This window comes from Echeneis naucrates, chromosome 21 (assembly GCF_900963305.1).
Source record: "Echeneis naucrates chromosome 21, fEcheNa1.1, whole genome shotgun sequence".
Taxonomy (NCBI): domain Eukaryota; kingdom Metazoa; phylum Chordata; class Actinopteri; order Carangiformes; family Echeneidae; genus Echeneis; species Echeneis naucrates.
The window spans coordinates 8,016,614-8,041,430 of record NC_042531.1 but is presented as its reverse complement, the minus strand read 5'-3'; the positions used below and the strand labels follow the sequence as shown (position 1 = coordinate 8,041,430).

The window sequence follows — 24,817 nt, the reverse complement described above, 5'->3', positions numbered from 1 at the left end:
ACCGTAAAAAAAGTCACTGTTCTACCTACAGCAGAGGTCAGAACATCTACCTACAGTTTTTAAGATTGATAAATTTGCAGATTTCTAAGTTTACAATGGATGAAAAACGTGCATTTGCTGTCACATTCTATAACACCAATAATAGAATATTGCTTAGTGTTTCACAACCTTGTATTAAGAGCAATAAGAAGCTCTTTGGTTGACAGTATTTGCAATAACGTCATGTTGGATTCATAATTGACAAAAATGCTAAAAATTGAATAACCATTTGTCTTTTTCATATTTTGGATTTGGAGGTTGAAGACGGACAATGAACTGTTAAAATGGGTGTTTGTTGTGAGCTTCTCTCTCCTAACATGAAACGGAGAACACCTACACGGAAATAAGAGGCCACGGTCTGTCTCCTCATGCTGGTGGTTTCATCTGGGTGACGCATCATCTCCATGGTGTCCACCTAAACACAAACAGTCATGCTCAACAACGAACTTCACGCTACACAGAGACGCAGGCCAAACTCAGGAATATCGCTGAAAGTGCAGCAGATTCAAATGAGATGGCGTTCATTTGCAACCTGATGTCCTTGGTAGGCTCTGTAGAGATAAAGGTATTATTACAGCAGGTCGTCTTCCTCTAAATGGGCCAGTTGGGAACACACAGCTGTACTAGCTGTGCCGTCTGTATAGCACAGCCCCATAAACACTTATAGCTAACAATCTGGAGAATAATTCTGCAATGCTGTGGGGCATGGGAAGATTGCAGAGCATTCTGAGTAATGAGACTAGCCGTCACCGAGCAGACAGTGATCCTGACGACGACAGATTAACGAGGACACAATATAAGCTTTTTAATGGCCTTTGCAATTCATGGCTTCATCAAAATTAATGATGCAATAGATATTTTATGGTAAGTCTATGTAGAAAAGTGCATATCTTAGGACCTTATTTCATCCTTGCACAAAAAAAAAAAAAAAAAAAAAAGCAAGGTACGTCAAACATTCTTGAGTTGCAAGAACAGAGGAAACAGATTTTTCTGACTCTTTGCTATCCTGAAAGCAGAAGAGAAAAAAATCCAAAGACGCACAAACTCTTATTGGAGACTTCCTTCCACTACCCTACAGTAACGACCGCCGCACGACTTTAATCTGCTGTTACTGCTAACTTTTATGAGTGTCGCTTTCTGTCAACTTTCCCCTGCTCTGATTGAGGTCGTGATGGCATACATATTACATCAATCACACAGAGCTGTTATCCAGACACTCTTTCTTGTTCAGATAGTTCAACCAAATAAAACTGTTTGTTTTACTGTCATGTTTCTCCCAAATCATGGACACCGTGTGTCTCATATCGCGTATTTCTATACTTTAAAAAGAGACATCACAAAGACTTTGTTTACGTTAATAACACGGAAGTGTGGCTGTGTGAAAAAATAGTTCAAAAGGAATGATTTACATTTTCCAAAAACAGACTGTGATTGATGTTAGAGTGAATCTGCACATGACTCAGAGTTAGTGAAACATAGTTAAAGCTTCAGTTTGGATTACGGCGATGATCGGTTGATTTCATGTACTTTCAGAGGCTGCTTCACATTTGAAAGTGGTCTGTGGTTTAGAAAAGTATTATTTAGAGGCAACGTTTTCAATTTGTAACTGAAGTCTTACCTTCAATAGGTATTTGGGAGACTTTGAGTGCAGCGCATGTTGAGGAAAAACATGGAAATAAAGGAAAAGAGAAATGGATAGACAAGAAGAAGCTGAAATACAACATCTTTAAGGGGTTTTCCACTGTGAGTCACAATGTGATATATCTTTCCTTTATATGACAAACATACAATTAAAACAAAGAGCAAAAGACAGAGATAGCTTCCAAGAGAAATGTGATTCTTCAGACATTATGGTAGGACCAAATCTTTCTCCTTAAATAAGGTAAAATAGACAGAGCGAAATGATGAGTCTCCAAAGGCCAAAGAATCCATTTTAGGCAGCTGATGCTCCTAAAATACAGAGTAGTGAGTGATACCTATAAATCTACTCAAGAAACTCAGTATAAACATGATCAATGGACGTCACTCGGTGCAGCCATTTTCAAAATGCTCTTTTAAAAGCAGTTATGAGAAATTATTGAGGATTAGTATGCTAATCAAACTAACACTTGGCTCGTCCTGAAACACATAAATATACTTTTCTGCTTTTTTAATTTTAGAGAAGCTACAAAAGTGCTCCTTAAATTTTACAGTACTTTACTGCTCATTAAAACAACAACATTTAGTAAGTCTGAGAAACTACTTTCATGCCGTAGACACCAAATGCCAGATGGCGTTGCTGCATCACCACAAGCGAGGCAAGAAAACATAACAGGATAGTCAATTAATGTGGCTACGCTTCACTGAACAGGTTTTTACTGGGTTTCTTATGGTGCGATGCCTCTGAGCAACAAATAAAAAAAAAAAAAAAAACCCAATATGCTCTCAGATGTGATGATTTGTGCAACAGGAGCACAAGTTTCACATTAGTGCGTCCTGAACCGAGCTGCGGTGGCAGTGATCTGGAGGCTGCGGTGACCCTGGCCCTGGACGTGGCCAGATTTCCTGTTTAAGACAGAAACACAACTTTTATATATTTGTATATTCATGAGTAGTGACCTCAGGACATTTCCACTGCTTGGGAAAGGTTTGAGCTGCTGTACTGAAAAGAGAAATGAATAATGAGAGGGAACTAATTACTTTGGGTTGCTTCTCTTTCCACAGACAAGACAAATGGCAAACAAGGTGAACAACTACCCTACAGCGTTAACAGTAGTGTTCATACTGCAGCACAGTATGAAAGACAGTTCAGAAGAGCCTAAATCTGAGCTGAATCCCATGAACTCCGGAGCGCAGCTGCGTGCACAGCAGTCCAACAGCCCCACACACAGTGGAAAGGATATGAACATAGCATATGCAAGACAGTCTGAACATTTCAAAGTTTCTGCACAAGATGTCCAAATGTTTTCTCTGGCTATATCTTCAGAGGCTAAACTGTGATTAATAGCAGTGAAAGACGCCTTTGAAGCAGGATTGGTGACATCAAAGTCCTAATCCATGGGTGGCAGGATTTTTATAATGAGTGGGAAGTATCTTAACACATTTCAAAGGGTTTACTCCATGAATAAACAATAGTTGCACAGATGTGCCACACACACCTTTAGAAAAATATGTCTGCAGACACAGGAGGCAGCATTACCCAAGCAGCCGTGTACGGCGAGGAGGAAAACCTTTGTAAGTTTTTTAAGATAAAGCTGAAGTGACAGGCCAACAATTGTTCTAGATTTTCCACCGCACACAGGCGAACTTCGAAAATGCAAATATGTAGCCGGCTTCTCCTATGTAATTTCAAGACTCACGTCAGTTGTTAAGGACATGGTCTGACAGCGAGCCACACAAAAAGACACAGGATCAGCGCCTGCCATTCTCAGAGGGCTCTGCACTATCAAGGGTGTGTTAGAAGCATCAATCACGTGCTGTAGAGATCAAAATCACTTTATGATGGATTAATTACCAGCCAGACCACTTCTAACTTTAGACAAAGAATGTCCTATTTGTGCCAAAGGTTTTTCAGTGCACTGAGGAAATGTGGTGTCTCAGGGGACAAATAAAACACACACACACGCAAATACACACAGACCCCCCCCCCCCCACCCCGCATGCACTCACGCACGCTCAGCTGTAGTCAAAACAACCCAAAACATATGATGTGAGAGCACTTCAAAAGAGTCTTTTAAGCCAGTAGTGATGCTGCTTTTAGCATTTGACAGTTATCTGCTATTTTTTTTATTTATTTATGTCCTCCCTTATACTTATTCTGTTATTAATACGTTTTGCTAACAAACTAAACTCTAAATATTTGTATTTGTACATTACAAGTACAAGTAACCACAAGTTGAGAGCTGGAGCCTGAAAATGGCAGGAAGGAAAGTGTAAAATACGGTCACGTGAAAATGTGATCCGTTATCTGCTCAATACAAACACGTTTGTGAGAGGACCTTATGCTTAGCATCACAGAGACGGATTTTACAACCTCAAACGGGTTGTGTTTCACACAATGAAACACACACACACACACACACAGAAAAAGTATGATCTTTGAGAACAGGAGCCGTTAAACTGTGTCGGGTATATTACCAGCACACAGGCAGGGAGGGCCCCGCTCCAATTAGCCCAGAGTAAAGCTGGATGGATTAATTGGAGTGGGTCTTGTGCAAATGAAGTGCGCTCTCTCCTCTCCCCATTAGTGCTGCTGGGCCAGATCATCTGAGCACATTTGTCATGATGAATTAGCGGCTGCGAGTGGAACGGGCCCGTGGAGTGTCACTGTGCTTTCACGCCTCTCACTTCCATGACACCATCAAGGGGAGATGAAGGGGCTGCGTCGCGATGAGAGAAACTATGACAGTTGTACCTAAGCCTTGGAAACGGACACTCACTGCTCCCTTCGTATATTCCTTAGTGGGCCGCATTAATTCATTCTTCTGGCGGGTTTCATATCCCCTCCTGACGAGATGATTAGAGCATGGGTTAATAGTCAGTATCCTCAAAGATTTCTGCCTCCAGAGACATGAAACCAAGGGAACACCTGTGATGTCCAGCCTGAAAGAAGACCTTCTAATTTAGATACAGTGGCAAACTTGTCTAATGATGGGAATAATAATTATTCAAGCACAGAGACAACCAAGAATAAAAGATTTGTTCTTTGACAGTAGTTTCAGTTAAAGAAAAAAGTTGCACACATTTTTTTGCTGCAGTGAGAGGAAGTTCTTTTTTTGTAAAATGAAGCAAATAAATGAAATAGAAGAGTTTGCATGTAAAATATTAATAATTAAAAATGGGAGAGCAGGTGAGGGGAATATTTCCCATTAGATCATTCAGTCTTGAGAAACAGGCCGTGGAGGAGCATCCCACTGATCGCTTCTGCTTCATGTTGCTCTTGGCATGGACTTCCAGGACAAACACAGAGAGAGGCAATGTAGTGTGTGTGTGTGTAGTGACGGTGGCGGGTGGGAGGGGGGTTAGAAAGAGAAAAAGCCTTCCTTGGCATCTGTGCGTTCACTTTGAAAATTAAGCCCAGCAAGAATCCTGTAGGAAAAAAAAAAGCTCAAGCTGGCAGTTGTATTGGGGTTCTATTGACAAGAATAGTCAATGTGCTTGGGATTAAAAAGCAATCCCGCGTTCAATATGACACCTCCCTACACGCTTTTATGAGTGCCAGTGTGTGCCTTGTACTTCAGAAGCTGTGGATCGAGCTGTCGACACGGGGGACAATCAAAGTTGTAAGAGAGCAGCCTTCCCGAGCTGAGTGAGCAGGGGCTTGCTGGATATCTCCGTCGCTCTCCCGCTCTCTTTTTGAAAATATGTGATCTAGAAACTCAACTCAGCAACCAAGCAAATGAGATTAAAGCACCCATAACCCCCTGCTCCCCTCCCCACCCTCCATAACCACCACCGTTTATGCCTAGAGATGGCTCCGGGGGCTGTTGATTTAAATGCCATCCACTACTGTCAGAGCAGATCAATCATAAAAAGCATGGTGTAATTGGCTTTTAGTGACACAACACAGTGTTGCATTTATCAAAGGATGTCGTACCATGTGACTTAGGAGTCTCGACTCCTTGCTATTGATGTGCAGGGCCATCAAAAATCCCTCTGCTGACTCCAAAAATTCTCCAATACCAAGATTAGGAGATGCAATGAAGAAAAGTGTTAGTTGGTGAGCATCTCTCTTGGAAAGAGTGTGTGTGGAAGTCTGGTGGAAGACAGTGGTATCTGCCCACTGGGATGAAAAAGGCTTCTGCTGGGAGAGAACAAAGAGCTGAATGTGTCATATCTCTGGGAGAAGCCTGTCATTTCTACACAGGAGCATCTCCGAACATGAAGGGAGATTTGATGAGAGTGCGATGCGAGAAGACAGGAGAATGGCAACGGTGGCTTCATGTGAAGATGTAAAACCAAATAAGTGAAATGTTAGACACGTTATGAGTTTGACCTTATGACCTGTGATTTTTTTAAAGTAACATATCATTCTGTAAGGCCGTCTCTTGTTAATACACACTTGTGCAAATGTAAAATATCAGCAAACCAAGTCCTGACACTCAAAAGAATGTTTGAGACCTGAGAGGACAGATACTGGGGCATTACAAACACTAACATTATCCACAAGTGGGTCGGACTGTTAGGTGAAAACAAACAGTACACAGAAGAATCAAAAACTCATCACAAATGCAAAGTAACTGGTGGCACTACCAGGTCACATAAATGTAAAGCACAATATTTTTGCATGAAATGCACAAACAAGTGCAACAACCTCACATTAAGGTTCAGTGTTTGAGTAAATATGCTTAAACCCACATTGTGACACCCAATGAGGACATTTATTCTTCTCAATGAGACATATTTATGTCATGGTTGTCTGCTTTTATACGGCTTCAGAGGGGTGAAAACTAATATGAAGATAAATACATACAATCTCAGTCTGTTTCTTGCCCTATAGCATTTTGCTTTGCTTGACATGCTATGGAAAATCACCTCTGAAAGTCATCCTCTTGCTGAAGTAGCAGGAAACACTATGAGCTGGGCGAGAGCCGAAGAACAGGCCACGCTGTTCATGAAAACCAGCGGACTGCTAATTTTATAGGCTAACCATATTTGTTGATGTTACGGGCTACTGGAACAATTATAAAGTTGGCCAGTATGTTCACAGAGGAGGACAAAAGTTATTCAGATTGCATCATATAATTTGTGGCTGATCAGAAATCATGAAAACTAAGTGTATGAACATTTGAACAAAGATATTTAAGGCAGAATTGGAAACTTCTTGTCGTGTATAGTAAGAGCAGAAATTCAATGTGGGCCATATTCTAGCATAGAATAGTGAACAGAATTGGGTGGAGGGGCAATACGTTCATACTTATATCGTTCTCTCTGAATGAAGCAAAACAAAAACAGACTGTGAGACGGCAGTGAAATGAAATGAAACATTCTGTTGTGTGTGTAAAGAAACAGAGCGGGCGGTGTGGATGCACACATGCCAGCGTTCAGCAAAAGAGCTGTCACGCAGAGATGAGCCAAACGCTGTGGTTCAGACATTAGAACCACGCCTGGGGTCGGCCAGCTTATTGCTGTATTGTTGTTGGTCCAGGTGGTCCAGGTGACTGCCACAGTTCTCACCTGCTCACCACTTTATAGGTGCACATTTCAAAAATTCAATCATCAGCTAAAACAAGACAGTCCGGGTCTCCTTCAACACCAACTTTATAAAATGTAAAATCCACATCTTTAAATTCCACTGTCTGTTTCAGAAGGAAGAACATTGTGCTGTTTTTATTGTGCTCTCACAAAGGACTGGCATTCTTGAAGCTGTGTGTGTGTGTGTCTGTGTGTGTGCAGATCTGCCGTGCTACAAGCAGCAGGACCAGGCAGCCCTGGGGCTGCGCGTGCACACACACACACACCCACACAGACCCATACATACATATGACTGCGGGCCGCCCTGGTAGGCCTGACTGAACTCAGCCAATTCAAACACTGTGACCCCCCCTGATCTGGGAAAGGCAAAGGCCCTGGCTCTAAGGAATTTGTCCATGCAAATACAGCCCATTTCCTCTGACAAAACACCACCACATGTCCAGGGCTCAAGGACCCACATTCTGCAAGGCTCAAGTAGCCTCACTATTCTCCGCCTGGGAGCTTTTTACTTTCTGTGGCCTTCCTCGCTTCGTACTGTTCTACAAACATGAACTGCATCAATACTCAGTCACTCATATTTTGTGCAGAGAAGAAAAGGAGGTGGTGGATTTTGTGAAATATTTTAATAAATGCTTATCTGTTTCTAAAAAAAAATATATATATATATAAAGTTAGGGAAAATTATCTGGCTCAGCTGGATTGTTTCTGCATTTCATGTGCTTCAGCTGAAACATTAACATTCAGTGCATGTTTATGTGTTTGTGTTGTGACATCCCTGATCTTTTTTTTTTTTTTTTTTAAACTTCCGTCACTGTCAGGCTGCAGATCTGCAAGGGTGCCCCCTAGTGGTGACACAGTGAGCAGGAGAACCAAAGTGAGAAACCACCCTCGTGCAAAACAGATTTCCATCAGATCCCCACAGATAATGGTAATTTCACAGATAACAGTGAATCTATAATGTGAAATAAAATGCAAATTAAATCTCACTTTTACCCTGAAGAAAAGATTTAGACTTTTCTTATGGTATGCTCTATCTCACTGTAAACAGCACTCCATCTTTTCCACAGTGATAAGCTGTAGCTGGGCTGTTTCATAGCTTTTATCTAACTAGATGATCTGCAGTTTCACAAAACTGCAATAAGAAAACTGGACCTTGGAGGTCTATTTCTCCATAGAAATAGCAAGACAAACTTGCTCTGTTTGAATTGGTAAAAGAACCTATGCACCAACTCAGCGTGGGCAAAGCTTTTAAGCATAAAAAGGTTAAAACTGTGCGACACTGTGATAAATCATCACATTACCCCAAACCACTAGTCTAAATGGCAGGACACAAAAAATGCAGCGAAACAAAAAGAAATAAAGAAGCTTTTAGACCAAACTGACATTATGTCAGCAGCAATAAACATTACAGCACATCTTAGCTTCTGTTCAGTGCCTTTGTGCTCTGAAATGTGTGTTCACTGAATTTGTTTTTATGGAGTATACTCCTCTGAAGCTGTTAATAGCAGAAAGAAGTGGCTGAAGGCTCCCTTGTGCACAACCCACATTTGAAGTTTACAGACACATCACAGATTTCTGATGGAGTCTCAGCTAAGGTGCCTTTTGTGAATTGAAGCTCCTCTTAATGCCACCGGGAGTGAAAGCAGGCATTTACAGGTCCCTAAAAAGGAAGTGAATCCCATAATATGGCTTAGCTGAAATAAAGAAGGAAGTGGGGATCTGATAATTTAACACATCTATTAATATTTCTGCTAAGTCAAGTGACCAGAAGGCCTCAGCCACAGCTAATGACGAGCACATTACTACCTTCATTTAACCAACAAAAAAAAAAAAAAAAAAGAGGTGGGAAGACTTGCTTTTGTGTTCTCTAAATACTGTTTCTTCATCCCCTGGGTATTTAGAAACCTTATCATAAAAATATCCCACTGCACCCACAATCTGCAGATAGCATTCAGCAGTGGGAAACCACGAGGGACAGCTTAGTGAAAATAAAAACAGAGCACTGTGCAGGGAGCTGAGCCTCTCAAGAGATAATGGAGACTGCAGATTTATCCATGCACGGCACACAGGAGCTTGAAATGAAGGGGGACCAGGAGATGCCTGGGAGCCGCGTCTTTAAGAAGCCCACTTACCTGAACACTTATGGAAGCAGTAGACAGCAGCACAATTCACAGACTAATACAGTCAGAGCCTGCCATTGTTAACAATAGTTTGTCTCAAAGAAAAGTTTCTTCCATTCCCATTTCCATTGTGGTAAGCAGGAGAATAATTCTCCTGTTAGTGTCAGGGCTTCAGATGTTCTCAGATGTTCTCAGCTGCTATGCTCTTTTTACCGATGCTTTCACACAAACATACCTGTTTTAGTTAGGGGGCTGGAAAACAGCTGCTGCAGAAGCTTGTTCTCTGATGTTCTCAGCACCACGACAATGTCTGCAGGAAGCGTGTCTCTGTTTTTCTCCAAAAATCCAGTCACACTGTACATTACCTGTTGAGGAGGACATAAAAAAAGCACATTAAATGTGTGCATGCAATACGGTCGAATTTAAACATGCGATCAACATCTCATATTTAGAGATGAAAGTAGTTCTTATGTAGGGTAGCTGCTTCAGTTTCACCATCTGCGTCATGCACGTGACTGTTACTGTAACTTGATGAGAGTAAAACTGAGACACTTGTACTGTTACAAGTACATCTGTGCTTTGCCCCCCACTTCAGGGCAAGCGTAAAGTTTTGTGTTCAGTCGTGTTGCATAACTCTGGAAACTTTGGCTCACACATGCAAAACAAATGCTTCAGTGAGTAACACTGTTAGTCTTTAATTTTTTATCTGAGCAGAAAAAAAGAATGAAACGATCACATTGTTCATAAAAAATAGACGGACATGAATGAAGCGATTCATGAAGTGTAAAACAAAAACTTGTATACATAAAATGACTTGTTTCATTTGTTACAGTCTTATTAAATGTTTAAGCTACTGTTAATACAAAGCTAAATCCTCGCTCTTATCATGATGTGTATTATTTTTTTGCATGTATTCAAAGAGACCGTTTGATACCTTTCCTGCATAATGCTGAATGCCAAAACAAAGCTCCACACGTTTTGGTATTGAGAAATATTTGCAGCGCAGATTGTCCTCGAATTTATCTGTAAACAAACAAATGAAAAGAAATAATGTAAGAATTGTAACATGTGCCTTTTCCTGTTCTCATGAATTATTTTTGATTCATAACTGAGCTTTTGGATTTTGAACTCCCAGCCTTACCCACTAGGGTCTGGTCGGTGGCCTGAGGGAAGCGGCTCTCCTCGTCCAGCAGGGACAACAGGCCCATGGGCTTCTGCAAGAACATGTCCAGGATGGGCCTGTTATCCTCGTACTCCACCAGACTGGCATCCACTCCCTCACTTTGGTACTCCATCTAATTCGAACCAGTGAATGTAGAAAAATCTAGTTAATTATTTCTCTAAATGACCCAATTAAACAATCTGGGCTAAATATGATTTGTGCGTGTGTGTGTGGGAAGTTTCTAATCAACAAAACCAAAGAGCTGCGACAGACTGTGCGTGTCTATGGCTGAAGTTTACAGCATGAGAGTCTTCTACTGAATTCATAAAACAGAACAGCTCTGAACTAACAAATAGAGCCACTTACTTATTCATAATTCATTTCACTTTGCAAATAACCCAGAGTTATATCATATTATTGCATCTATTTAATTTCAGATCAAAAAGTTGCTTTAAATATATATTTTACTAATAAAGTGGAACCAATGGATCTAAACTGGCCTCATGTTTAAGTCATTAACTCGGAATAATCAGTTTCTGTGTACAGCGAAACTGACATCCACACCAAATAATTTTTTTTTCCACTAAGCACCAGCCCTACAACAGGGGCAGCTCAACTTTTCCATCAGCTGGAGAACTTATTTTCAGTGATCAGTGCTGTAATGAATGTGTGAAGGGACACAAACAGATCTAGATTAGAGCTGTTTTTTACTTCATTTTTGTTGTTGTCTTTGATATTAATCTTTTCATGTGCTGCTCTTTCTATTTTAATGGAAATATGTTTGAATGCAATGAAAGACAACTTACAAAATACAATTAGTGTATCTTCATTTTTCTTTTAGAAAGTTAGATTTAACAAACACTGAAAGGAATTATGGAAAAATGGTTTATGATTGATGCCAAATTCATTTCCATCAAGGAAAATAAAGACTTCTCACACTTCAGGGGAAACAACTTCTTTAAATCAATTAAGAGAGTAATTTGGTTGCACACAACAGTACAAACAATCCTTTACACAGCACAGCCTGGCTACAAGCAAAATGTTCAAGTTGAGAGATGTCTCTGCCCCGATAGTGTGAAAAACACACAAATAATGTTAAAATGACTGATTTCCATAACAGTGTGATGTTTTGCTTAATCCATTTTCTTGCTGAGGAACATGGAGAAGATTTTTTCAAGGGCGGTCCCAACATAATAAATGAGTACAAACATATCATCAATAGCCTCTCTGTAACAGACTCACCTGTTCGAGGGCAAATATGTGCTGGTTGAAGTAAAACTGGATCTGCTCGTTTGCAATGTTGATGCACAATTGTTCAAAAGAATTCTTTTTGAAATTCTCAAATCCAAAGATGTCAAGGATTCCCACATTCATGCTGCTCTCTGCGGCACTTCAAAGCAGAAAATAGGGGACAAACAAACTTAATTCTTCTATGCAATGGAATGAGCAAATCCCCAGCAGGCATATTAATTGATAAAACTTTCATGATGATCCAAGTTCAACCCAAATATGGAGTGTGGTCTGGTGATGAGAAGTCATAAACATCGGCTTTCAAAAGGTCTGAGCTCCTAAGATGGTTTTAGTTCGGTGTCTAGTGATTTAACCTGGAGTCCTTTTCACAATCTGCGCTAATAAACCCATTTGTACAACACAACACAAAGACTTAACACACAGCATTTGTATTCATCGCTTGGAGTTGTTACTTTTCACAATCGGTCATTAATGGTGGTATGCAGGGGTCACCTTTAGCCTGCTCTACTGGTTATTAATGGCAATAAGGAAATGGCAAAGATGACTGGAATACGGACAGGAACTCTGGCTTTTGTACTGTACATCTCAGAGACGGCTCCTTGACAGTTGACGCCCGTATTTATAAAGGAAATCTTTTGGATCAATGAACAGCCTCTTTGCAGTCTCTCTGAAGTCTTTTTAATCATCTGAACATTATTTTTTTCTGCATGCAACTCAGTATCAAAAATTTATTAAAACTTTCTTTGCTCTCCTTTTGCCTGTCTTTTGCCGGCCTATTGATATTCTCCTCTGCATGTTTTCAGCTACCTCCATAGACTTCCATAAAGGTCATCAACGCTCTGTAGAAACTCATCACGATTGCGTGAGACTTAGCAGACACAGAAAGCAAGAGTGGACGTCTGACAGATGTTCATTACCAGCTCACACTCACCAGATATTCATGTCAGGCTGCAGCAGCGAGTTGATGCGGTTGACTATCCAGCTGAAGAGGCGTCCATACAAGGCTTTGGACATGGCGTCTCGCACGTCGGCGGCCTTGTCCACAGTGTTGGTGCGGACGATGGTCTCCCCTCTGGTGACCACACATTGAGAGGTGAGCGCCTCCTGAAGCTCCTCAGGGCCAATGCTGAGGAGAGATGCAGCTGAGAAAACAGAAGAGGGACGATGAGTTTGATAATGAAGAGCCCATCTGCTTTAATCACGAGCTTTGAACTCATCTCCAGGTTTATTTCTATGGATAGATTTGCTTCTTTGCATTTTTATGCAAATGGAAAGCGATTCTGTGCTTTTACATCCATTATGATTTCTCACCTGCATACAAAAGACTTTTTGTCCATTTTCTTCTAAGTGCTTGGCCCTCACAGGCTCCAATGTATTTCCATTATGAAACAACATGCGTCACAAATTATTATAAAATATTACGCAACAGTAAAAAATATATAACAAAGCCAGAGACTTATGACTGAATCTCTCTGCTCCTTCCTCTCAAAAACTCTAAAGATAAAATCTACTATAAAAAGGTTCCCTTCTCAAACCAAAAATCAGTCAAGCAGAAAATATTTTACTACAGAGAGCAGTATGAGTGCAAGTATATCATCACAAAAGGGGAAGTGAGGCATTGAAAGATAGTTTCTTTTAATGTCGCCCCTAAATCACATGACAGTCTCTCTTCTTCAGGGAGACCATTAAAGCTACCTGGTTCCATGGCTAAAAACAGGACTTTTGCTGACGACTATAAACACAAATAACATATCTCACCATTCTCCAAGGCCTCTGAGTTAGGCACTTCACTCTTATCAGTCTGATGTTGGGATGTGATGGAAGCAAATTCAATATTGCCTGTGTTCAAAATGGCTGAGAGAATTCTGTAAACAGAGTTGACTTCCTGAAGGAAAAAAAAAACAAAAGGAAGAAAAAGAAAAAATACAGTTTGCACAGAAATCACCAGCAGCAGTCGAAAACTATGCAGTATGAAAATACCTCTTCAGTGAAGCCAATGTTTCGGAAGCATTCCTGAATTGCGTCAAACTGCTCCGTGTACAGTTTGCTGGACACAATGTCTTGCATCACTTTGCAGTGCCGACTATCAATGTACCTGCAGATGCAGATTGTGATGATCAGCGATCAAAGTGAAAAATGGCAGCAATTCAGTGAGCACGTTAAAAGGACTGCCACATGAACCTTGGGGGAGTTCTTTCTGGTAGTCTGTAGGTCTTCAGCTTGTCTTGGCGGTAAAGTCCAGCGTATATGTAATAAAATATGTGGAAGTTTTTCTCCCCCCTGAGAGGAAGCAAACAGAGCAGTCAGAAGGCTGAAATTCAAAAAACTATTAGAAAAATAACGAGGAAACATACGTAGCCTGTTTGATGACCCTGGACTTCTCCAGCAGATACTCAGATATCTTGGCCCCGATGACGGCTCCGGTCGGTGTGAACTTCATCTCCAGGTACTTCCCAAAGCGACTGGAGTTATCATTGATAGCTGTGCAGGCGTTTCCAAAGGCCTCAACAAGGGGGTTCACCTGCAAGATCTTCTCACGCAACGTCCGATTGTTTGCCTAAGAGCAAAAACATGCGATTTCAGGGTGCAGTTTATCCAGTATTCATTACAAGACTCAACAATGAGAATAACCACCCTGTAGTACCTTTCCCAAGAAGGTAAGATGTTGCACAATCAAATGAGCACTCTCTGTTTTTCCAGCACCGCTCTCCCCGCTGATGATGATACACTAAAACAAAAGGAAACAAATCTAGTAACTAAAATATCAGACAAGCATCATGTACAGTACATTACTTAGATTATTTTTTTAAAATCTTTAAAATCTCTTTTTTAAAAGAAATCTTGCTGCTTGCAAATCTAATTTAACCACCAAAGAAAATAAGCCAAATGCTTTCAACCCTCTAACCCCTCTGACCCTAACTTTCAAGAGCATCCAATATTTAAAAACATACGTGTTATCTTACATTTCTCGCGTTTCATCACTTTTATAATCACACAGTTGGATGTTTACCTGGTCTTTGCTGAATGTGACCATGCCTTGGTAGGCAGCATCTGCAGAGGCAAAGATGTGTGGAGGGTTGTCAGCCCGCTTTACACCATGGTACAGCTTGGAGAACTGAGGGAAGACATGCAGAGATATATAAAGGAACGTCAAAAATGGATCAGTCACAGGAGCAGCTTGGAGTCATTTTCATATACATTTAATGCACCTGCATATTCAAAAGCGTGTTGCATTATTGGATTATTTGCCACCAGAAAACACATTTTACTGCAGTTTACGGATGAGCTTCCCTTTGATACAGCCAAGAATAAATGAAATTGCAAAAACAAAGCAATAATTAAAATATATATAGAGAGATAAAAATCCCTTCTGAATTCACAGGCCTGGGGCCTTTCTGTGTGGAATTTGCGTGAATACACACACACACACAAACTATAAATTATGTATATCTAACAACAGAACCAGTGGCATGACCTTTGGTCGCAGTCAATTATCATATTTATTGTGATCGGGAACTACTGTGAACGTTTGCGTGACTGGTCGAAAACCAACCTGGGGAGAGTAGATGCTGAGGTTCTGGAAAGGGTTGAGAGCAATGAGGATGTCCCCAACATAAGTGTACACCTGCAGCTCATCATACCTCTTTTGGAGATGGCTGATTATTGTCTCCTGTTGGCATGAAAAAAAAAAATAATCCATGGCATCAGGAACATTGCACACCGGGCCGATCAATGCACGATGATATAAACACATTAAATCTTACCTCATCTAAGAACTCCAGGTTTACAAGATCATCATCGGGACAGCTCTCTATTATGAGGGTTTTACGAGTATTGATCCGCTCGTGCCTGCGTGAAACCAAGGACTTGATAATGCCTCAGAAAGCTGTAACATGACCACCAAGTGAAAAACAGCAGTTTGACCGGCTGGGTATGAAGCCCTTAGAGCTCTCCCAGGGGACACATCTGCCATTATCAGGCCGTGATTGCACTTCATCTGCGTTTTGACCTATCACTCTGAAATGAGTCACAGTGGGCAGAGGTCAACAATAGTTTACTGGCTCAATTGGACTGAGGAAAATCAGAGAGGACGCCACATGGGGTGTGAAAAAAGAGAGGAAAAAGAGCCATTGCATTGAGTGTCTACTCCGATATGCGCATACATACAAGCAGAGTGCACTGCAATGCACTGTGGATTCATGATGCTGACCTTTTATTAGGTGTCGCTAAATGAAAAAACTAAAACAAACAATGAATTGATTGCTCTATCATTTATTTCTGTGTCGCCAAAGTCAAACACAACATACTCTGTCATCGCTCTGCGGACCCTCTCGCTGGGTGTCACTACAGAGAACATGATCTTTTAAATTCAGTCAATCTCACAAACACCATTCTGCCATGAACACTCACCAAGTTGAGTTGTCTGTTTAACACACGCTGGTTTCAAACTAAAATTTGAGTACAAATTTTTAAAGGAGTATTTAGTCTTTTACCCAATCAAGGTTGCACTTCATTTCACATCATATCAGTTATCAAAATTATCAGATGTTGTTTTCTATGTTCCTCTAGGTCTGGAAAATATGATTTCTAGGCTGCACCAACACAATGCTTGTGGTGCTCACAATGCACAACAGTGTTATGACACATTTTACCTGTATCAAGGGAAACGTCTGTGATTTCGACTTTGCATTTGGCCATACCGCATTTTGAATCATATTTTTTGATAAATTGCACAACCCTAAAAATCTGTATATTTTGGAATTTTGTGCAACTTTACTAATGTAACATGCAATTGTTACATAATGTATTTTTATTTTTGTCCAATAAATTTAAAATCTTGAGCTCACATCATATAAACTGAATTTTAACCAAGTTAGAAAGCTAACTTCAGCTTTGGCAGTCAGCTCAACTTGTTCCAAACATATGAGAAAATACTTCATGCAGAAGATATATTTATATTCTATTACAATGAATAATCAATTATCGGCTTCAGGGTAGGAATTGTTTCCTTGCCTTTGTATTCATTATATATATTCTGAATATAGTGAAAATACTCAATATGTGGTCCCTATAAAGTGAATACTCATCATCGTGCCCCTTCAGAGTAAGACTTGAGACGTCAAGCCTCTATCTCTTTCCTGCTTTGAAGTAAATCACAGTATTCCACCTAGGGCAGCTGTTTTTAAGTTCTCTATGTCTTTATTCTTATCTGGAGTCATTGTGTGCTGATCTGTGGCATGAGAGACTAAACCACGCGAGCCCAGTTCTCCCCCTACAAGCTCCTAATCCCATTATCCACTCTCACTGTGGACAGGAATTCGGGATCAGGCTCAGACAACCACTGCACACTGTTGGGAGTAAACAGAACTGGCACAACATCAAGACTCTCATTCAAGGGCAGGTTCAGAGAACCTCTTTATAACGAAGATTAAGCATTGGCAAAGTCAGTATTTCTGCAGTAATGCTGTCAGTCATAGAAGAGCTGTCGATCTATCTTATAAGGAAAGTGTATTCTGTAACCAAAGTGAGCATAAGCAATCAAAAAGAGGACTCCTCAAATGAAATTGTACTAATTTTCAGGAGCCAGTCAAACTAGAATAATTGATTTACTCCATCACTGGTCTAATAAGGCAGGTGGAAAATGGTTTGCACCAAGGGCTCCCCGTCAGACGGTTTCCACATCCGCTGGTCTAAATGGCTTTTATTAATCTAATGTTTGTCAGCAAATCACTCCTTCTGAATTAGTCACACTCTCTTAAATCACGTACTGTAATGCTCATTACTGGGGCTCATTGTCATTTCATCACTTCTATGCTGCTGTGTAAGAAGATGAGCTCCTGCCCCCTACTGGACAGAAAAGCACATTAACACTCATTCTGGCTACCTGCAGCAGCAGAGGCAACCAATGACACACCAGGCAGTAAGCTGTATCATCACAATATGTTATTCAGGTTTTGAGTTACATTTAACAAAAAAAAAAAAACTTACTTGGTCTTGGTTTTGCAGCCCGCTTCCTGCTGCTCCTGGACGAGAGCAGCTAACTGCTGACGGAGGGCCACATCTTTGCCGTGGGCCTGCTTGATGAAGGGATGCTCCAGAAGGTGGGTCACAGATGGACGCGCCTCGAAATCCTTTATCAGGCACCTTTACAAACGGAAAAATATACCGTGACTATGGCGTTGTTAAAAAAAACAAAAAAAACACACACACAAAGTATCGCACGTTATTTACCACCCTTCAAATCAGAGAGAATCACCTGAGCATTTTAGAAAGCTGATTTGTCTGGATGAGTTCTGACAGACAATCACACCGGCGCAGTGCTCGGTGCAAGTGTTTTTAAGTGTAGGTGACTAATCTGTCATTCTCTGTCTGAGTACAACACGGTCACTGTCACCATGACTCCAAGTCCAAACAAGCTTTGCCATGACACAGCATGGAGTCCTATCTGTAACGTGCAGTGTTTGCCAATGCCAATGTAGGTGATGTCACTTAGTGTTGGTAGCAACACTTCAGCATCAGTTTGCTTCTGATACAAAAGCTCCCACAATATTGATGGTGGCAGCACGAAGCAATGAAAACACATGAGACCACAGTTGGCTTTTATTTCTGATGACGACAATGTAGCGAGAGACAAGAGCTTTAAAATGACAAGATTTGACATCCTGGGCTGAAGTTAAGAAAGCAACAGCATGAAAAAGTCACTGTTCATTTACTGCATGTGTGCGAGCGCTTAAACACCAACAGCAGCAGACGGAGGTGCGACAGTAAAAGCACATCAAGCTAATTCCTACCACCTAATCTACACTAAAATTCTTTCTTTTATCAGTTTGTTCAGCCCTGAAAGTTAATTCTATGAATTCATTAGCGTCAGGACATTAAGCAGAGGTTGCTGCTATTAGCACGGCAGGCCACTTTGTCACTGAAGTCAGCTCTTTGGCTGCACAAGTGTAGAATGGTGATGGATTTATTATAGTGAAAGCCCCTCGAAGATTTCTGCCCATACATAGGTGCAGGCTTGACAGGGCTGAAAAGGCTCCACAAACAGCCGGCAAACCTTGATAACATTGTCTAGCCTCCCCACATTGAACTCTGGTGGGCTTTGTTAGGGGAGATTAATTCTGATATGATATCACACAATCCATTAACCCAGATTAAAGGGCTGCGATTCAAAAAATATCCAATGACTATCTTTGCAGCGACACTGTAAAAAGTATAAAAACAAACATCACTAAAATGTATGCCGGTTGGTTTAAGAGGTAATTTGGCTTGACACAGTGCTGATAAATCAATAACTCAAGTGACGAGAAGAACACCAACAGGCCCTTTAAGGCAGATGGTCTGTTTGTCTTTTCAGTGTAAACCCGCAGCATAAACGTTAGCCTCAATCCGTGCTTGCACAGTAATTCTCCAAACAAATACAATTCTATTTTCTCATTATGGTCCAGGCTCACACACCTCTGTGCAGTAGATATTAAGGTTGTATATTCTGAGCAACCATTACAAGCCGCCCCTGACATTATTAGCTTTGCACAGTGGAGGAAATGATAAGTAATCTGGGCCGTTAGATTGAACTCAGATAACTCAGGTGAATTAGTTTGTTCCTGTGTGGCAGATTTACACAAATTAAAGTTAATGAACAGAAAGGCAAGCGGGTTGATAGAATCTGGTTGTAAAATGTCAATTTTAACTCCCTCTATGTTTACAGCAATATTTCTGTCTGCTGACAACATATAACACAGTTGCCGTTCCTTTAACTCTGCTGAGTTTTTCACCGGTATATTTTTATCATTTCGGTCTGGACACATGCTTCGTAAAACATTGATAGCTGTTATTTCTTTATTGATTTTTGCAAGTGTACATTCACAGGCAGATTCACAGCAGTTGAAGGCATGTATTACATTTAATCATGTTACAAATGTGCTCATCCTGCCTAGGCAAACTAAACTTAAATAAATCCCAATGAGTGTTTCTATCCATCACCTTGTTTTGGGGAAATAACTGCTGTGCCACTTTCTGCTTTTAAGATGGAAAGGGGTCGAAGTTGGAGGACACTTACTGGCTGATGAAATGGCTGAAACTTCTGCACCATTGTTCTGGATTTCGTAATGTGGGAGAGGGATTTCTGAAACAGAAGCACATAGCGCAAAAATCAGCATATGGGAAGAAAAAATGACTTTACTGAATTCATTTAAATGCCAATATCATTACCGCCGTAATTAGACTTTGAGCTTTTTCTCTGGAGTTTACTGACAAATGAGTACTGGCTGGCAGAGAGTGACCATCGGCCTCTCGTGAGAGGTTCTTAGGCTGAGGACGAGCTGGTTTGGGTCCAGGTATGTGGCAGCCACAGAAAAAGTGACAAATGATAACAGCTCCTCTACTGTCTGGCAGCAAGCATCTGCCATTGGGAGCCAGAAGTTATGGAAGCTAGTTATACCTCTGTCAGCGGCATTTACAGAGGCCATCTATAATGAAACTAACACTGTTCAAGTGCACGTGATGACAGGAGGCAGGTCTGTATGAGGAGCCAAGGCTGGACGGGCCTGAGCACAGTCATCTTCACAGGAAGCTGCCGGTCTGACAGCTGGAGGCTGAGCCTTTTGTCACCGTCACAGAAATAGTGACAGGCCCGGTCGAGATATTTATTAACCGCATTAATTAGTTCATGTGTCATTTTGCGAAGCCATCGGTTATATTTGCTTATCACAAATAAACCAGAGGTGCACGTTAGACTACAATACATTTTGTGTCTCTCCCCCCCCCCCCCTTTTTTTTTTTTTTTAAAGAGAGAGGTGGATGTTGGGATACAAATTCTGTCATGCACAGCAGTACTAAGTTCGTCAGGTCTTTGATAAGGATTCAGGCAGGGAATCCTTTCCAAAGTGCAGATCAAAGCCAGTAACTGACTGCTTCAATGGAACCTCTAATGTGAGCCTGAAGACACGTTCCTGCCTTGATGTTGTACCATACTGCTTATACATTACAAAGTCAATATAGCAGAGCTGCTGATAACACTGTCAAGTGTGCTCATTGTGCTTAGCAAATTCAGGCAGTTTTTCCTTTCGCTGTTTGTGAGATTGCTGCCTCATACTGGAAACACAAATGGCTTATTCAAATCCCGAACCAGGCAGCACTTGTACTGTCAGATGTTCCTCACAGCAGTTTCAGGCAAGAATCACAGAGGTGTCAACAACATTTGACGGCTGTAACTAAGCCATGAATAATGGACAAAAAGATTGTTATTTTTTCCATTCAAGCGGTTGTTGAACCCAACAATTTAATGTTGACTGCTGTACTTCATTTCTACAAGGAATTTAAATCTTTCATTACAGCTGGTTTTTGTTTGTTTGTTTGTTTTTTTTTTACTTGTGTAACATGTGCTGTATGAAGTAAGTGCTGCAATTATTGGAATCATCAACAGGATATAAAAATCTGAAGAGACAATTTTTGTTCATTAGATATTCACAATTTGTATCCTGAAACAACATGAAGGTTTTTCCAGCAAGTTCAAATGCCACAAACAACAGGCAGTATTATTATATCGTTATGACAAAGTAAAAATTGTGAGGAAGATAAAGCTACAGAGGCTGTATATGTATCTTAGAGCCGTCCTTCATAACCTTGTGGAGGCAGGTATGAATCGATTTTGATGAAATTTGAGGATACAGAATGAGAAGTGACTTTCTTTTACAATTTATGAATGTCTTTCCCTGAAAGGCCATTATAGAGGACATTGCATAGTCAAGGTAGAAACAGAGTGGCCTTTAGAGAAGGGTAACGGAGAATGTGCATGAGGTCCCAAAACAAAGATTTATTCAGAGCGTGGACCACCCGCTTAAAATTTCGACTCATCCATCACCTCAGCCAGCGCTATATAACGATTCTTTGAGCACACATGCATGAACATGGAGAAGTACTGCCACATTTATCATGACTCTGGCAGCAGCATCGCCAAATACCGCAGTCCTGAACACCACGCAGAGCAGTAAAATAACTGCATCAAGGATGGAGATGTTAAAGCCTTTTACCCAAGACTGCAAAATCATTCAACCAGCCGGCAATCTGGAGATGAGGGTCAGGACTGCATCAGTGTCTGATGACGGGGAATCTGCGGCTTTAAAGTGTGTGGCGTCTTCACTCTGTCTAAACAGAATTTTTGTTTATAGTAGAGCGCCAACCTTAAACATGGAGGTCATCTGAGTCATTTTAAATAACGGCTGGTTTTCACAATAACAGTGGGCAATTTTTTGAGAGAAACACGGACGGGGTTCACACATTTAGCAGATCAGCATTACATCTGACATCTGACAGCTTATTAATCAAATCCATCCGAAGTTTCACTTTCACTGATGGATAACAAAGTTTTGGCCTGGCTAAAGTCAGGGTTGCATGGAGGTAATCTCTGCGATTGACAATCTGATAACGTTAATGAAAGCTTTCACTTTCCCCTGTGATGCATTAAATGTATTTTTACATTTATCTTAGAAAATATCTCCCAGTCTTCAAAATGGATTCGCAGAAAAATTTGGAGAGACATTTTTGGTAACTAGAGTGTTATCTTAGGTTTAAACTTTCTTAGGTAACAAGAAGAGTTATTCTTACATTACTGTGTAGTGTCAGAAACACTAGGAACTGTGTTTATAGCTCCATGGTTTTGATCTCTGGCTTTTTCCATGAAGAGCTGTCTCTCACCAGCCCACCGATCAGGAATTCTTTGCTGCTTTGAGATTTGATTAGCCTTTGTTGCCTCTGACAAGCCATCATTTACTTCGATCATGCTCATTCTTGGTCCCTGCTCTGACAGATACAAGTGCTAATAAATATGTGGATAGTCTCGCCGGCGATCTCACTGAATAGATACAACCTTGGACGTCTTCTGACAATTTCCTCTGACCTTTACAAGCCGTTTTACACACTCTTTAACTTTACATGTACTCTAGGATAGAGAACATTGGTTCAAGCAATTAACCTTCGTGCATATTAAGTATCACAGACCAAATTTGGCTTGAGTGTCAGTAATTAATTTTGCAGTTGATGATTTTATAACTTCACCCTCTGACATGCTCCATTACCTTCATTCATGGTCACCATGGACATACCTGTCAAACACGCTGTAACACGTTCAATTAATTTCATAATACAGAGAAAATATCACAAAAACCTTTGATTCAGCTAAAAAATAAAATAACTGAGGCCACAGATAACAGCAGAATAAGCCACCTGAGATTTCAACACGTGCGCACATCGATGGTATGTCGCAACTCATCAAGTATTACATATTTCTGAAGCACAAACAGAGCAGGCGCCAAGGTGACCCTAATTCATGGAGCTCATCAGCGTCCCCTCTGACAGATATCAGATCTCTTCTTATCGTTTATAGCCTCATGGGAGAAGAATCATTTCCTCCTGTGAACATTTCTACTTACAAAACCAAAGCTGTGACATAATGGCTATCTACTGTTGGCCCCTGCAGTCAGAGCAGTGATAGCCCCGGCTGATTGTATAGTTCTTACCAGGAACCATTAAATCTTTAGCTTGGAAAAAGAGACTGTCCAGGTAGACCTTACAATGGCTTTCTGAGACAAAGACAGAAAAGAAAGGGAATAACAAATTGTATCACTCGTAGCTAAAATGATGCTACTTCAGACAGCCAAACGTGTGTCAGAAAAAAGGAGCGATAAGGTGGATGATACACACAAGATTAACAACATGACAGCAAAACCTTTAGCCTGGAAACACATTACTGTGTGCAACGGTAAGATATCAGAATGATAAAAACGCTTATTGGATATTTTAGTGCTTGCATGAATTTCATAAAACATGTACTAGCCAAGGACAATACTTCAGAAAAGGCCTCTCTGGTATTGGTTTGTGATATATTAAATTGAAGAAAGAAAAGAGAGGAAAAAAAAAAAAGTCTGACTTCGCAATCATCGAAACCCGTGAAGATGAATCTCTGTGATTTCACTATGAATCACATTCACCACCTCTGAAGATCCAAAGGTGAAATACATTTCCCTATTTAGAAAAGTAATTCATACAGGAGTCATAATTTACAGCACGTTTCCTCATGATTTTGTCTGCCTTGCTGCAGTGATGGGAAAATATATTTGAGATAAGCGACATGTTAACAGAATCATTTCATGGTTCAACACATTCACTGTGATTTATTGCATCACTGCGTGGCCTCTCAGGTCCCAATTCATACAAAAAGGGAAAAATATCTATTTTGATTGGAATAGATATGGAGGAATCTCAGTTAAAGTTATATGTCCAATTCCATTAACGTCCTAGTTAGACGTCAAAGAGTCTTACAAATCTGCATTGATGAAATAGGATTGGACATTGACAAGGAAAATGCATATGCCCTCTTATAATTTGATAGCTGCTTAATAAGAAAGATACTTGATCCAGTTTTTTTTTTTTTTTTTTAAATTTTCCATCAAAAAAAAAAAAAAAACATCACAAGGTTACATCTACTTCTGAAAAAAGTGATGTTTTAAGTGTGCAGGTAAGAAAACGCCACCTTCCATTTTACTGAGGCGTCCCGCTTTTAGCTGTCCCTTCTCTTGTAGTTATTTTTTTTTCCATTCTGGTTACATTTGATGCTGAATACTGAGTTAGCTCCCATAATTCCTGCCAAAACAAGGCAACCGTGTTTCTCCTCTGGCTTGGCAGGAAGGAGATAACATTGTGACGGGAAGGAGGTGACAGGCTCATCTCAGTGTGAATGGAGCTAATCACCAATGCAAATTGCAATCAGAAGGGCATATCTCTACCTAACTGAGAGATAATTGCACGATTGTGCTGATAAAAGGTCAACCGCATGTAGCCCCCAGTTCTCAAATGATCATCAGACACGCACACTGTCTCCAGCAGTGAATATTTTTACTAAGTGAATCGCTGCATTCATTTATTGTAGTTTTGCAGTAGGCCAATAACGACTACATTTGCTGATGATGAATTTAAAAACTGATTATTCAGCAGACGGCAAATAAATAAAACATCGCAGTGTTAAACGTAGGCCATAGCACTGGGATCCACTTCCCTTTTAAGTTTTGTAAATTTTGAG

The 24,817-nt window shown here is 40.6% G+C and overlaps 1 protein-coding gene across 2 annotated transcripts in view; it reads right to left on the bottom strand.

Moving 5' to 3' along the window:
• myo3b (myosin IIIB) overlaps nt 1-24,817 on the bottom strand; it is a 52,804-nt gene that overhangs the window by 23,054 nt on the left and 4,933 nt on the right. Inside the window, exons 8-25 of one of the 2 annotated variants that reach the window (XM_029530289.1) lie at nt 19,802-19,867; nt 17,734-17,889; nt 15,510-15,594; nt 15,299-15,415; nt 14,756-14,860; nt 14,390-14,473; nt 14,100-14,302; nt 13,927-14,025; nt 13,726-13,840; nt 13,504-13,630; nt 12,677-12,887; nt 11,737-11,884; nt 10,474-10,627; nt 10,267-10,355; nt 9,568-9,697; nt 2,504-2,583; nt 1,658-1,678; nt 377-454 (exon numbers count right to left, since the gene is read on the bottom strand). In XM_029530289.1, coding sequence (XP_029386149.1) covers nt 377-454; nt 1,658-1,678; nt 2,504-2,583; nt 9,568-9,697; nt 10,267-10,355; nt 10,474-10,627; nt 11,737-11,884; nt 12,677-12,887; nt 13,504-13,630; nt 13,726-13,840; nt 13,927-14,025; nt 14,100-14,302; nt 14,390-14,473; nt 14,756-14,860; nt 15,299-15,415; nt 15,510-15,594; nt 17,734-17,889; nt 19,802-19,867 — 2,068 coding nt within the window. The remainder of the gene's footprint in view (nt 1-376; nt 455-1,657; nt 1,679-2,503; nt 2,584-9,567; nt 9,698-10,266; nt 10,356-10,473; nt 10,628-11,736; nt 11,885-12,676; nt 12,888-13,503; nt 13,631-13,725; nt 13,841-13,926; nt 14,026-14,099; nt 14,303-14,389; nt 14,474-14,755; nt 14,861-15,298; nt 15,416-15,509; nt 15,595-17,733; nt 17,890-19,801; nt 19,868-24,817) is intronic. The other variant, XM_029530290.1, reaches the window with a different exon arrangement.